The 16,299-nt window shown below is 38.6% G+C and overlaps 1 protein-coding gene across 6 annotated transcripts in view; it reads left to right on the top strand.

The window, feature by feature from the left end:
- The window catches only part of LOC127438568 (AP-3 complex subunit delta-1-like), a 59,791-nt gene extending 46,517 nt beyond the window's left edge, over positions 1-13,274 (top strand). For 5 of the 6 annotated variants that reach the window (XM_051694236.1, XM_051694235.1, XM_051694237.1 and 2 more), the window contains 6 exons: positions 100-289; positions 384-472; positions 558-643; positions 6,903-7,024; positions 7,118-7,197; positions 10,254-13,274. In XM_051694236.1, coding sequence (XP_051550196.1) covers positions 100-289; positions 384-472; positions 558-643; positions 6,903-7,024; positions 7,118-7,197; positions 10,254-10,349 — 663 coding nt within the window. In that variant the 3' untranslated portion in view covers positions 10,350-13,274. Of the gene's footprint in view, positions 1-99; positions 290-383; positions 473-557; positions 644-4,026; positions 4,143-6,902; positions 7,025-7,117; positions 7,198-10,253 lie in introns of those variants that run through there. The other variant, XR_007896759.1, reaches the window with a different exon arrangement.
- The last annotated feature ends 3,025 nt before the right edge of the window (positions 13,275-16,299 follow it).

Genomic DNA, 16,299 nt, shown 5'->3' with positions numbered 1-16,299 from the left:
TAACAACTGGGATCAGAGTGTTGTGTGTGTTGGTGTAATCTGAGTGTTTTAGTGTCTCTTTTTTTACTACTGCTAAATCTTCCCTTATTCCGTTTGCAGGTATACGATATCCAAGGTAACCATCAAGATGAGAGCAAGGTCATAGTGTTGGTCATCTTTGAGAACAAGAGCGACAGCTTCCTCAAGTCAATGGAGTTCAATGTGCTAGATTCCCTCAACTCCAAACTGCAGCGGCCGGAGGGAGCCGGACCGCATGATGGTCTCACTGTCCCTTTCCAGCTGCCACCAGGTTAGAATCAGTGCAATCAAAGAGCCTTGTGCTGGATTTTTGAAAGGTGATTCGATTTCAGACATGTGAAGGTGATTCTTTTATCTTTTTTTAGGGGTATCAAATGAGGCCCGGTTTGTTTTCTCAGTGCAGAGTGTCGTCATGCCTCAGAAACTAAAGGGAACCCTCACCTTTATTGTTAAGGTGAGAAAATGTCAATTTCCAATGTATGATTGATCAGTGTGAGTGGCAGTATTGTTGACTTGCATATTTCTTTTTCTTGGCGTAGTCGGAAGACTCCTCCACTCACGAGAAACTGGACTTCAAACTGCACTTTACATGCACTTCATACCTGATCACCACTCCCTGCTACAGGTGAGGAGTGCAGACCTATCTAAATCCGATCACTCCTAAAAAGAGCACATGTGTAGCATCCTTCAACACCTCCAATATTGGTAAAAGATTATATTCAAATCTGAATCTGAGGCCACGTCCACATTAATACCTTTTCAACTGAAAACGCATCTTTTCCTTAACGTTTTCTCTTCTGTCCACACTAGGGCTGGGCGATATGGCCAAAACAAATTACCACAATATTTTTTTTTCATATCGTCCGATATCGATAGTTTTCACGATATACATTTCATACCATTAATGGTGGCGGAACTGCATTCCACATGTTTGTTAGACCTCAAGAATAAATTAAACAGCGTGTTTGTTTTCAAGTAAACTCCAGAGGGTAATCTACCTTTAAAGTATATTTGGTTAAGGAATTAATTCTACATAAGGTGTGTGACATCTTTTTGATTCAATTTAGCCAATTTCATCAGCTGACGTTTGACTCCGCTGAAAGACTTTCTTGTGGACACTCGAGAGTCCAGCTCAGTAGGTGGCAGTAATGCACCATTAGCAGGATTACCAACCGCCAACAAACATCACAAGAAGAAGAAACACTTGTCTGTGACAATGCTTTGGATCATGAAAAAATGTTTAACTAAATAGTACATAAACACCATTGGTGTTGATGTCGGAGTTGTTGTGTTCAGTCGATAGCTGTAATTCATCGTAAGTGCTGTCTTGTTTGGTACACAACGATGTCATATTAGCCGGATAGCTAGCTAGCGACTACTGAGCCTCACCTGGCCTCATTACTGGTTTTCCTGACAGCAGGGCTGCCTTCTAACAGGCCTTATACTTCCTAACCAGCTGATTTCATGACTGATTCGGTTAGCTAGTTGTATCACTTTGCCGAACTGCTTGCGTCTTTAGGGACGCGTACCTCACCCGACGTCTAGATGTAGAACATAGGCTAAATATAGAAAATTACTTAAGTTTATCATCGATATCGAAAATGTATTTTTTCCGATAAATATCTATACAGCTTTATTGCCCAGCCTTAGTCCACACTGGGACAGCGTTTTTCAACATCGAAAACTGAGCTTTTCGAAAACGCTTTCCTAAGTGGATACATTTGAAAACGCCATCTTCGCGTTGTAGTGTGGACAGGGAAAATGGAGATATCTGAAAATGATGACGTATTGTCATGTGACGCAGTCAGGTGATCCATTCAACCTAAAACAATCAAGATGGCGGCACATGTTGTAGAGGCGTTGTTGTGTCTGCTATTCAGTGTTGTTAAAGGTAAATGTTACTTTGTACAACCTTCACAATGCATTCCTTCAAAGGCGACAGGAAGTTTACACGGAATTGCTGTCTGGCGACAAAACAGATCGTACATGGAACGGCGATTTTTCGCATGTGCAGTAAGGGGATTTAAGTGTTTTCATATGTTTCAGTGTGGATGAGCAACTTTTGGAAAACGCTTGAAAATGGCAGTGTGGGAGGTCACGTGACGCCATGCAAGAAGCAGACGTGTGAGCGACGAGCTCTGCGCACTTTGCTAAATTTGTAATTATTTCCATGTTATAATCTGGTGAAATTTGATACACCCAGATACACATTTGCTCTTTGAGGCAAAACAAAGAAGTCAGAATCCTCGGGCTCTGGAGACATTAAAAGACACTTACGTGTTCAGGATGATAGCCCTGACAGGCCTACAGACCGGGGACTCGATTTGGATGGCGTGGCGGGAGAGGTGTTCCAGCGTCAGTTGTCCAACATGTCGGTGATGCTGACGAAGGTTCTTGCTGACTTGGAGGATCTCGCTGTAATATGTCGATCGATTAGGGCGATCTGAGTTAGTTACAAGAGTGACCGATGTTGAGAGACAAATCGATTGTCTGGAGTCTTCAGAGAGGGAATTAACTGCTAATCTGCCCGCGACCAAAGTTGATTTGGAACATCTCCTTGAAAAGCTTGAAGATCTTGAGAATAGAAGCCGCAGGAATAACGTTTGAATTGTTGGAATTCCTGAGCATGAGGAGGGTAGAGATATGGTGAAATTCCTAGACGAGCTTTTCCCGAGTCTGCTCGACATAACAGGCCATAAACTGGAAATCGAGCGAGCTCACAGTGTCCCAGCTCACAGATTTGCTGAGGGAGAAAGGCCCCGATCAATCCTGGCCAATTTTCTGAGATCATCCGATAAAGATCTTGTGTTGCGCCAGGCGAGGAGCAAAGGGAAGCTTTCTTGGAAGAACCATAATATTACATCAGCGAAAGATCACTTTTGCTCTGATGTTTCCGGCCAAACTGAGAATAGAAACGAAGGACAGTCGCAAAGTATTTACATGTCCCAATCAGGCAGTGTCTGAGTAAACCATTGTCTGTTTCTCATGTGAGTGGGCTGACCCGCTGTACTTACTCTGGCTTTTGAGGAAGCTGGGCGTCATTTTGGTTTCTTTTTTTTCTTTCTGCGTTGGCTCCGCCGAGCGGCTGGAGTTTGTTTTGTGAATAACACTTTTCCTTTAAAGAAACTTTTGCATTGACGAAAGATTATTTTGCATTGATGTTCCCGGCCAATTTGAAGTGGACACTACGGATGACTGCAAAATATTTACATGCTCACACAAAGGATGTCTTTTATAAAGTTGACGGATTGTGTAAGTCATGGTATATACTTTTATGCGGCCTCCGAGTGAATTGACTCGACCATCCGGGGAACCGGGATGCCGGTTTTGTTTCTTTTTGTATTGGTTTCGCCTAGAGGCTGGAGCTTGTTCTAGTGAATAACACTCCTTTGGAACAGCTGTGGATTAATCTTTTCATTCTTCGTGCTTATTCCTCCTGCTGGCTGGAGTTTGTTTTGTTGAGTATTTTCACGGGACATTGGAATGATTACGTCATCCGCTGAACTCATAACAGCTGGCTCACTGAACATTCGTTTGTCTGTCCGAGGAATCCGAACGGTTTTATATCAGCTGGAATTTGTTTTGTGGAAGATCACACCTTTGAGACAGTTCTGTGAATGAATCTACATGATCTTTGTGTTGATTCTTCCTATTGGCTGGGGTTTCTTTTACAAAGTATTTTCTGTTATGTAATTTTGCTTCACAAATTTGTGAGGCAAAATTGAGCAATCCGATGACAAAGTTGTTGTGGGGGCTCGTGGGCGTTCATGGACCTTTTGAGTTTAGAGGGATTGTCGCCGGTTGGCGCTTTCATGCGTGGGGTTAATGTGCACGTGCAAGACAGTCATACTTTGAGTCGGGGGACAAAGCAGGAAAGCTTTTGGCTAGATATATAAAGCAGAGAGAGTCTTTTTCTACCATTCCCTCAGTGAAATCTGTGGGTGGTGAAATATTTACCTCCATTGATATTAATAATGCTTTTAAAGAATTCTACTTTGATCTCTATAGTTCCACGTCTTCGTCTACTGATGAAGAACTTTGTGGAACCATTAGATCTTCCTAAACTGACGACTGAGCAAAAAAGTTCTCTTGATTCTGAGATCACCTTGGAGGAGCTTGATGAGGTAATTAAGGCCTTGCCTACAGGCAAGGCTCCAGGGCCTGACGGCTTTGCTGCTGAGTTTTTCAAATCTTATGCTACAGAAGTGGCTCCACTTTTGTTAGAAGTTTATACAGAATCATTAAAGAATGGAAAGCTTCCACCAACCATGACACAAACCCGGATTAGTGTAATTCTTAAAAAGGACAAAGATCCAAGCAAGTGTAAAAGTTACCGCCCAATTTCCCTGATCCAGTTAGATGTAAAAATGTTGTCAAAAATTCAGGGCTAATCGATTAAGTAAAGTTATGACATCACTTATAGATCAGGTGGGGTTTATTTGAGGCCGTATCTCTTCTGATAATATTAGGCATCTCATCACTATCATGTGGTCGGTAGTGAATGATCAATATCCGGTCGCTGCCATCTCACTTGACGCCGAAAAGGCGTTTGATATGGTAGAATGGGATTATCTTTTTAAGATTTTGGAAATGTATGGGTTCGGGAGTACATTTATTGGTTGGATTAAGTTACTTTATAGACACCCTGTAGCAGCGGTACAAACAAACGGATTAATTTCAGATTATTTTACTCTGGATGGGGGCACCCGGCAGGGTTGCCCTCTTTCCCCATTATTGTTCTGTCTTGCCCTGGAAACATTAGCAGCCACGATAAGAAAGGAAGATGATTTTCCAGGGGTGATTGCGGGAGGTGTGGTGCATAAGCTTCTGTTTTACACAGGTGATATTTTATTATTCGTCTCCAACCCTACTACATCTATGCCTTGCCTCCACAGTATTATTAGCTCCTTTTCCAAGTTCTCAGGATACAAAGTCAGTTGGTCTAAATCCGAAGCTTTGGCTTTGACAGCGTACTGTCCAGTAACGGCCTTCTAGCCGGGTGCCTTCCAGTGGCCCAAACAGGGAATTAAGTATTTGGGAATTTTATTCCCAGCAAATTTGTCTGATTTAGTCAGAGTTAATTTTGATCCTTTAATAAAAAGGTTTTCGAATGATGTGGACAGGTAGGCTTCATCACATTTATCAATGATTGGGAAGGTTAATGTTATTAAAATGAATTGTATTCCAAAATACTAACCTGCTACAGTCTCTCCCTGTTGATGTCCCCCTCTCTTATTTCAAGCAATTTGATAGCATAGCGAAGTCCTAAATTTGGAATGGTAAGCGTCCCATGTTAAATTTCAATAAGTTACATAGGCTGATTGATGAAGGTGGGTTAGGCCTACCCAAGATTTTGTTTTATTATTATGCATTCGGTCTTAGACATTTGGCTCATTGGTCGCTTCCACCTGAGAGAGCCCCTCCCTGGTTTTGTATTGAAAAGGAAGTTCTTGCCCCATCTCGCCACTGCAAAGCCTTTCGATTAAACTACCTGGAGAGGTTAAGTCGCACCCCGTTATTTTGCATTTGCACTCGATATGGACAAAAGTGGCCAGAGCGTTTAATTCTGATGTTTATTTAAACGTAGCCTCACGCATATGGCTGAACCCTAAACCATGTATTACTAAGTTCCCATTCTGTTGGTCAGATTGGATTGTGAGGGGGGTTACTACACTTGGTGACCTATATGAGAGTGGACATTTTGGCATTCCCAGATCTCAGTTTTATAAGTATTTACAGCTGCGCCACCTACTCTGCACTGTTTTTGGGAGTGGCACGCACCCCCCCAGTGCGGCAGATACTCTGGGAGTGGTGATTGCTGCTTTTGGGAAGGGTCATGAGGCATCAGTGTATTACTCCCTGCTAATTCAGAGTCTGGGGGATGGAACTTTGAATTCTTTCAAAAAATTATGGGAGAAAGATCTAAACTTGACATTGGAGGAGGGGGTGTGGGCTAGGATCCTAAAAAATGTCAAGTCTGCATCTAGAGATGCAAGGGTTCGCCTTATGCAATTTAAGATTTTACATCGATTTTATTGGACCCCCTCCAGATTGTTATAGGCTTGGTCTTAAAGACACACCCATCTGCTGGCGATGTCAGTCAGAGGTTGGAGACATAACTCATGTCTTTTGGGGGTGTGTTGAGATCCAGGAGTTCTGGTTGAAAGTTCAGAGTCTTATATGTGATGTATTGGGCACTCGACTTTCACTTTGCCCCAGACTATGTATTCTGGGCGATGGGGTGGTCATCGACGTTGAGAATTGGCACATAAAGAGTTGGGTCCTAACGAGCATCATGATCGCCAGACAGGTTATTTTAAGGGGTTGGAGGTCGGTTGGAGTGCCCTCATTTCATGAGTGGTGCTCTGAGATGAGGAGGTTGGCGGCCTTTGAGGAAGGGATGTATAGAAGGCAGGGAAATCTGGGGTTATTTGATAGGAAATGGGGCAGATATTTGGCCTTTTCTTTTTGGAAGGCTTTCGGGAAGGGGTAGTGGAGAGGGATCTCTAGTTTTAAATATGTGTGTGCAATTTGATTTGTTTTTTGAAAATATGCTTATTTATTTATTCATTTATTTTTTGTGTGTTTTTTATTTTCTATTTTTTTTTTTTTTATATTTATGACCACTGGGGTGGGTGAGTGTGTCGGGTTGGGGTGTTCGGGGGGAAGGGTTTAATTGTACATAATTTGATTTTGCATTTTCTGTGATGTTTATTTAATTTGTTGAATGGAATCAATAAAAATTGTTAATAACAAAAACAAAAAAAAACAGAAAATGGCAGTGTGGACGGAGAGCGTTTCAAAAACGAAAACTGCGTTTTAAATGTATCCGGATTAATGTGGATGTAGCCTGAGTCTGAAGTCTACATGATTTGTGTTGTCAGTGATGCGTATGCTAAGCTGCTGGAGTCGGGCGACCTGAAGGGGAGCTCTTTACGGCTAGAGGGGATCAACATGCCCTTCCATCACCTGCTGGCCAGGATCTGCTTCCACCATCACTTCTCTGGTACACTGGTTCAGAACAGCAAAAATAGGTGCTTGTAACCAATTTAAAGGTGAAAATCCTTCAATGTTTCTCTCTTTGCTTCCTGTTTCACAGTTGTGGAGAGGATTGACTCCTGCGCATCCATGTATAGCAGGTCGATCCAAGGTCACCACGTCTGTTTGCTGGTCAAAATCGTAAGTGCTGCTCAACCTCCATTTGAATCTTTGGAAGATGATTAGGCATGGGAGTTGTAAGGAAATTTAACTATTCTGGTTCTGAATTAGATTCCACTTAACGATTCCATTGACGATTATTCTAGTACTTTTAAGAGCCCCCTAAATAATTTTGTCCTAAGTATATACTAACTCAACCAAATATGTCTTTTTTTTATTATTATTTATTTATTTTACGTACCTTATATTACGACAAAACTGTGTTCTGATTGTGTATTTTTAACTACACATTGTTTTATGAACAGCCAGTAGTTACACAAGAGCTGATCTGACCAGTTCGGTTATTGAGCGAGTTGTTAATCTGATTAAACCAATTTAAAACTTTTAAGACTTTTTGAATCTTTTGACTGATTTGTTAAAACTAGGGCTTAGATTTTTAGTCGAATAAATACCATGATCTGCTGATTAATAAATTCAATCACATATATAAAAATTTGCTGAGAAAAGTCCTCAAAAATAATTGAATATATAAAGATTAATGGTTATATTTAAATTAGTGCTGGGAATCGATTAAAGTTTAACTAGTTAATTGCACAATTTTCTGTAATTGCAATTAAATTATGGTACATGATACATTACAACAAACATTAAAAAAATAATCATAAATATATTTACTTTATACTTTGTCTCAAAGAACTTGCAAACAAATTTGTTTTGATCATTTATTTGAATTAAAATAAATAAATATGTACATGTTATTATTATTTTTTAGCAGTTATTTAATTAGACACAAGTATATGTATACATGCCATAAAATCATTGGACATTCTGTAATTAAAGTTTGGCAAAATCTTCTGCCGTTTTACAGTGGACTTTTTTAATAATAGGATAAAATTGGCAGATTCCATTCATATCAAACTTTATTGGCAAGATAATCTTAAGGGTGATTTCACATACAGTATAGTCTGTTTTAAATGAACCAAACCCAGTTCAGTTAAAGTGGACCAAAAAGGGATCCAGCTGCAAATGACCTCAGTGCTTTTTGTGTTCACAATGTAAGTGGACTTAAAAGAGGACCTAGTTTCTTTTAGTCCTCTTTGCATTGATGTGATTTCAGACCCTTTGTTGTTCACACCACAACTTAAGAACTCAGACCCCGTGGCAGTCACGATTATGACATTTGGCTAACAATAAATTGCCATACATATTGTGATCATCCACTGCTTAAGGTGTATGTGTGTGGTTAATTCACATACATCACAAGTAGTAATTTATTAATAATTAACATGGAATTATAATAAAATAGGGCAATATGATTTCCTATAAGGCTTTAAAAAAATTAAATATTGCACAGGGATAGAATGAAATGTTAAACTATTTCCAAATACTTCAAACATGTCTCTCCTTTTTGGTAAAATTTTTATTTACAATGTTTTTATATAACCCAGCCAATTCTATTATAATTTAGTAAATTCTATTAGGCAAAAGTAATATACAGTATATCTGTCCTAAATTCATCACTTTCACGTGTTATGTTAAGGCTCTCCGATTAAACTGACAAACCTTATTTCTCATGAAGGAAAACATTTGAGATTATTTGAGTATTTGAACATGTTTCTCCACAGGAATTAAGTTAAGCAGGCGTCTCCTTCTGCGTGTCATTAACACTACGTGAATGAATGAACTCAAAACATTTGCCATTACAATGAAATTGTACTTCTATATTCGCTTAAAATTCCTTTATTTGAACAGAAAATGTGATTTGGAATTTAAAGTTCACAATGATCGCGGTTAGATAAAATAATCTCGAGCAGGCGATTATTTAATACAGTTATGTATGGTAAGGCCCGAGGTACTTAGGTCATAACGTAATGCAAATCAGGCTGGTACCTCTTTGCATTTACATCACACAGTCGAACCATAAAAGGACCCACAAAAGAACCGTATTCAGACCACCTCCTGTGGTGATCCGCTCCCTTCTTTATTATGCCCGGGACGTGAGTTGCATGTAACGAATAAGCGTCTACTCTGCATAGTAATGCAGATAATTAAAATGCATTACATTATTGTGGCAGGCAAGTAAAGCATTGATAAGACAATATAAAAAGTGGCTTTAGAAGGTAATGTATTTTTATTTCAATATTATTGTAAATAAGCCAATCATTGGCCTACAATTCACAGCAATTCATGTTGCAATTGAATTCATCAGAGATATATTTATTATTAGGGCTTTTCTATGGACGCTTCAATGTACACGGGTCAGACGGACACTTTTAGGGCGTCTAACTCTGGTTGCGTCACGTCATAAATGGCTTTTTTTAAGTCGCTGTTTCAAGTTAAATGTAGTTTGAAACTTAGAACAATTCCAGATCCTGAATTCGGAATTGCACTCCATCCAGCTGTTTGAATGGAATAATGCGTCTGTCCTCATCTTGTGCTGTTGCTATTGTCAAGCAAGCCTGAGTGCAGCTGGAGTTTCTCTTACTGCCCCCTGCTGAAAACAGGTGGTACTTCAAGCTTGAATTGCTTCAATGGTAGGAATATTCCTTATTACGGTCCGAGGGCATGATTAATTGAGTTAATTTTTTTAACATGTTATTTGTTATATAATTAATTGCACTGAAATAAAACGTTAAATGAACAGCTATATTAAAAACCAGTCAACATTCGTCCTTGCTGGCCACCGCAATTGGAAGATATGTTGGCTATTTATTGAGCATTCATTTCAGACTGCAAGCCCAATTCTTGCCTTGGAGCTGTCGAGTATTTTAATATTTTTCGTCCGCATTAGCAGAAGAATCAGATGTTCAAGAACCAATTGTTCTTTTGAGTAGGTTCTTTTCAGTTAATTGGTCGAAATGGTTCACAATTCAGTCTAAATGGTTCATGAGTGAATCAGCCTGAATCAAAACTGTTTGGAAAAATTGGTTTCCAGAAATCGCAAACGACTGGAAAAGTCATGGAAATGTATTGGTCAAAAAGGGTGGGAACCCTGAAGAACAAATTCTTGGTTCCCAACCCTAAAACCATCTACTACACCTCCATTTATGCCAACCCTTTCTCCACGTTTTTCCCAGGCTGATCAGACCGTCTCCATTGACGCCAAGTGTGACGAGCCATCGCTGCTGGGAAACGTGCTGGATGAGATCAAGCAGACCTTCTCAAAATGCTGAGTATGTCTGAGAGACCCTGAAACCCCCTAAACCCCAGCGCAGCCTCTGCGACGGAAACGTGTTCAGAATCATATCATGCGATCTGAGACTTGCGTCTGCTCCTCTGCAACTCTACCTTTATATTTATTGGATCTCTTATTCTGTTTTTCGTCTTTTAATACCACATGACCCCTCTCTTGCCTTTTGTGTCATTGATTTTTGTTTCCTCCTCGTCTACATTATACTTCCAATGTGCATTCCTCTCATCTGATCTCATATTTCATCCTGCAACCTTGGCTTCTTCTCGCAACTGGAAACTTCATTCTCATGATTTTCGTTTTCACTGACACTCTAATTTCCGCTCTTCCATTTGTCTTAATGGTCCGTGACATTCATCTTAATAACTGGATTTTTTGTTGTCGATGAATTGTTTTTTTTTTTTTTTGTTTTTTTCATGTTTTGCGTTGTGTTGTTTGTGTTATTTTGTCCTGAAGTGCATCAGCGCCTTTCTCCGCATTAAACATCAGCATGTTTGCTCCTTACCAGTTTTGTAGTGTATGTGTGGTGTTGTTTTTGAAGGCTAGCCCTTGCAAAACTGGTATAAACCAAACTCTGGGTACTCCATATCGCACCAGAAACCCCACCCATTTCCCATCCTCAATCACTAACTGCCCCTGAGCACTAACTCTACAACCAGCATCACAAATGCAGTTCCAAATGTGCAAATCATTGGGGGCACACAAGGTTGCATTTAATGACCACACTTGTGATCCCATGTGCATGTGATCATGTGGCCCACTACTATTTATGTCCTAATGCTGACATAAGAGTAAGAGTGAACCAGTCACAATATTGATTTGTATTGAGAGTTAAAACTACATTGGTAACTACGATAGTGTATAACTAATATAACAGCACACTAACAGACCTTGCTTAGGTTAATGGCAGTAAATAAAAGGTGGAAAAATTAACAAAAATAAATTAGTCCATGGCTGTCAAATCTGATCTAGGAATTCTTGTACATTTGTTTCTCCATGGATCCAGTTTCTCAAATGGACAGCATGCTTTTGGTTACTGCAGAAATAACCCCAACTCATACCCCAGTTTGTGAAAACAGACGAAAATGATATGATGGTTATGCATTTGATATGGAAGTCTATGGGGCAACTACTGTTGTAACTGTATTTCAGTATAAACGTTGTTTTCAATGCTGAAAACTGCTTAAACCAGCTTTAGGTTATTAGGCTGGTCTGTTTTGAGCAGCCTAATAACATTAAGCTGACATTAATGGTTATGCACTTACAATAGAAATCTATGGGGCAAGTGGTTTCCCCATAGACTTCCATTGTAAGTGTATTTCAGTATACACATTTTCCATGCTGAAAACTGCTTAAACCAGGTTAAGGTTGTTAGGCTGGTCTGTTATGAGCGGCCTAACAACCTTAAGCTGACATTGACGGTGATGCACTTACAATAGAAGTCTAAGGTTGTTAGGCTGGTCTGTTTTGCTGGTATTAAAGAGTTTTTGGGCACTTGTTTGCTGTGAGATTAGTTAAACCAGCCAAGACCAGCAAACCACATTTTTTGTTTTGTTTTTTCAGCTGGGTTTGAGGTATGAGTTCAAATTATTTTCTGGAGTAATCGATGGAATGATAAATCCCCAAATTATTTCTTTAACATACCATTGACCATACTGACAGTATCTGATGTTTCTGGACAGTATTATAAAAAGTGATCCCTTTCTTGAATCCCTTTAAGTGTATTTCTTATACCTGTCTTAAGAATATTGCACTGTTAAAGGGAGCCTACAAAGTCTGCAACCTGTGCACTTCCTTCATGGCTTAGACATCATCCAAAACCACGCTTGTGTTCTTCAAATTTTCACATTTTTTTTTATGCTGTTAAATGCCTTTTTTCCACACTACTGAACTGAACTTGTACTGACTAATTAAGACACATGCTGTAAGTAACTCCTGTGTTGTTTAACTGTCTGATCCAGCACGCTGTAGCGCTCGGTTGTAAAGACGCAACCAAATTAGAGTTTACCTGCTCATGAAACCTAACTTTATACCTTTGCAAGTGTTTTTCACCAAAGTACAATGAGTTCATCAACAAGAAGTGACTTGAATATCAGGTTTAAAAGATGTTTCTGGAAGGACAACATTGCCATAGTGATTGACAAGGTTCGAAGACTGAATCATCTGATAAGGATAAAAACAACTGTAATTATTAAATCTTATTGTTGAAAGTCACATTTAAATGTATAAATTTAACTTGCATGGGTAGGAATGTAAATTTTTCGCCTAATTTGTTTTCTTTTATTAATACATGAACACTTGCATAGAAAATTCCCCTATCATTCCTGTGTTGCAATTATTTTCTAGTTTCCTTCTTTTTTTTTTTTTTTTTTTTTTTTTTTAGTAAAAGTTGGCTTCACCATATTACACCTTTTGATGGTATAATGTATTTTTATTTGTTATGAGTACTTCAAAACAATGTCTTGGAATGTTTTTAAAAAAAAATTGCATTTTGCATTAAATTATTTACGTATATCAATAGAGGGGGGTTGGGGGGTCTTTGGTGTCAAAGAAGCTGAGCTTTACAGTACAGGGTCCATATAGTTATCAATACTTGGCTGTTCAATTTGATTCACGTCAAGTGGCCCAGCTAATCTAACAAGGTTTTTCCCTCTGGCAAGTTGTAGTGCAGATATTGCTGGATTTGGCTTCTCATTAAATATACTCTCATTGCTCTTCGTTTGAAGGTACTCCTTCATATGTATTTTCCGACTGTATGATGTAATATAATGTTTTAAGATGAATAAATTAGCAAAAAAAGAGAGACTTAATTTGCTATTGAAATTCTTGAGGTCCACCGAAAAAGGTGGATACTGTAGTTTTGTGTGTGTACCAATAAATTCATACATACAAATAACGTACATCTGAATTTGTGGTCACGTTTGCCTCTATTTTTTTTATTTATTATTTTTATTTTATTTTTCACCCAATTTGGAATGCCCAATTCCCAATGCGCTTTTAAGTCATTGTGGTCACGTAGTGATTCGCCTCAATCCAGGTGGCAGAGGACGAATCCCAGCTGCCTCCGTGTCTGAGACCGCAAACCCGCGCATCTTATCACGTGGCTTGTTGAGCGTGTTGCCATGGAGACATAACACGTGTGGAGGCTTCACGCCATCCACTGTGGTATCCACGCTCAACTCCCCACACGCCCCACCGAGAACGAACAACATTATAGCGACCATGTGGAGGTTACTCTATGTGACTCTACCCTCCCTAGCAAACAGGCAAATTTGGTTGCTTAGGAGACCTGGCTAGAGTCACTCAGCACGCCCTGGGATTCGAACTAGCGAACTCCAGGGGTGGTAGCCAGCATCTTTTACCACTGAGCTACCCAGGCCCCCTGTTTGCCTCTTTTTATTTTATTTTTTAATCCCCTTTTCTCCCTAATTTGGAATGCCCAATTCCCACTACTTAGTAGGTCCTCATGGTGGCGCAGTTACTCACCTCAATCTGGGTGGCGGAGGACAAGTCTCAGTTGCCTCTGCTTTTGAGACTGTCAATCCACGCATCTTATCACGTGGCTCATTGTGCTTGACAACACGGAGACTCAGCATGTGGAGGCTCATGCTACTCCCCGCGATCCACGCACAAATGACCACACGCCCCATTGAGAGCGAGAACCACTAATCACGACCACGAGAAGGTTACCCCATGTGACTCTACCCTCCCTAGCAACCGGGTCAATTTGTTTGCTTAGGAGACCTGGCTGGAGTCACTCAGCATGCCCTGGATTCGAACTCGCGACTCCAGGTGTGGTAGTCAGCGTCAACGTTTGCCTCTATTTTAACAACTACAGATGTTTTCTGTTTATTTGATCATGTGCATATGAGGATATGGCAGATAAAAGTTCCTTTTTTTTCCCTCTCTTAACATGATGAGTTTTAATGCTGTGCATCTTTATAATGTTAAAATACCTGATATATCCATTTTTTTTTTTTACATTGCACATGTTCATTATGTTAAGCTTGCACAATGAAGAGCAAAAATTAATTTCCCATTTTGTCCATCTGGCTGTTTAACCATTAACATTTTAAACCTAATTTTTTAATTTTACGTCAACCTGTATTAGAAGAGTTTTCCTAATTAGAAAGCATTTATCTGCTCATTTAAATAAGTCTCGTGCTTGTAAGATGACTACTAATTATGTTATTTGTATAATAATAATAATGTCTAAAATCATATGTGTACCCTTGCAAAAAAGTACTAAGTACCATCCCTTACCTAAATTTACCATGATAACCATAGTTTATGATAAAAAATACTACAGTTACTACAATACTAAAGTGCTTCACATATCAGGAACTTAAAAGTCAGAATGTGACTGCAGTAAAATAAAGTTTCTTAAAAACTATAAATAAAAAGATTGCACTAAAATATATCAAATTAAAATTTAAAACAATAATAGAAGTAAATAAACTCACAACTTGGCATTTGCCACCAATAATTAAAATTATAATGATCCAAAAAGATTTTTAATGGTTGGAAGATGATCTCATATTTATTCATATTTAGTTGTAACAATAACTTGTAAACATGGTATTTTGTCAAACTATGGTTACCCTAGTAAATTTTTGTAAGGGATGCTACAGTGACACTATTAGATGTTAACACCATGGCACTTTGATATATACTAAAGTATGGTACTGAATAATTACCATATTTATTTACCATGGTATTTACATTGTATTCCAAGTTACCTCAAAGAATACCATGGTAAATGTTGAAAAATTGAGCTTTTTGTAACTATGACATTCCAGTAACAATCAGTGTTGGTTATTGATTGGTTACTGAAGTTACTCAAAAGTAATCCACAACCAATTAATTTATCTAAAATTATAATCAGATTACTTTACTGATTTGTTAATGTAAAAAGTGATCACGTTATCAATTACTTTCCTTTTAATTCACACACTAAAACATTTTTTACATAAATGTTTGTTTTTCCGCTCAACAAATCCAAAATAATGTCTATATTTATGTTTTAAATGTATTCTACATAAATAATATTTTTTTAGAAATGTGTGTAACCCAAGTAATGTACCTAAAAGTTAGAACTGAACTGAAAACTTAATGGAAGAATTTAAGGTAATGTAGTGTAACACATTTTTTGACTAAAAAGTAATTGGAATACAGCAACTAATTATTTTGTAATCAGGTTACACCCAACACTGGTAATACACTGGCAAGAAAAAGTATTACCTGCATTTATGTTTAAATTTGTCTTAAAATCTGGTTTGATCTTCATCTAAGTTAAAATAATGAACACAAACAATAGCAAACTAATAACACACAAATTATTGTACTGCTCTTGTACATATTGAATGCATCATTCAAATATTCACAGTGTAGGTTGGAAAAAGTATGTGAACCCCTAGGCTAATTACGTCAACAAAAGCTAATTAGAGTCTGGATTTGGCAAAGCTGGCATCGAATTAGTGAAACGAGATGGCAGGTGTGGGTTAGAGTTACTCTGATTTATTAAAAACACTCAAACATTTTGAGTTTGCTATTCACAAGAAAGCATCTGTTGACATGGAACATGTCTTGCAAAAAAGAGATCTCTGAAGACCTGCGATCAAGAATTGTTGCTTTGTATAAAGCTGGAAAGGGTTACAACGTTATCTTGAAGAGCTTAAATATTCATCCGTCCACAGTTAGACAAACTGTCTATAAATGGAGACGATTTAGTACTGTGGTTACTCTCACTAGAAGTGGCCGTCCAGCCAAGATGACTCAATGGGCACACCGCAGAATGCTCAATGAGGTAAAGAACCCTAGAGTGACAGCTAAAGATTTGAAGGAATCATTGGAACTGGTTAACATCTCTGTTCATGAGTATAATATAAGAAAAACATTAAACTGGCATGGTGTCCATAGCAGGACACCATGAA

Source organism: Myxocyprinus asiaticus, chromosome 49 (assembly GCF_019703515.2).
Source record: "Myxocyprinus asiaticus isolate MX2 ecotype Aquarium Trade chromosome 49, UBuf_Myxa_2, whole genome shotgun sequence".
Classification (NCBI taxonomy): Eukaryota; Metazoa; Chordata; class Actinopteri; order Cypriniformes; family Catostomidae; genus Myxocyprinus; species Myxocyprinus asiaticus.
Note: the sequence above shows the minus strand (reverse complement) of the source record. Positions and strands in the feature narration are given on the sequence as shown.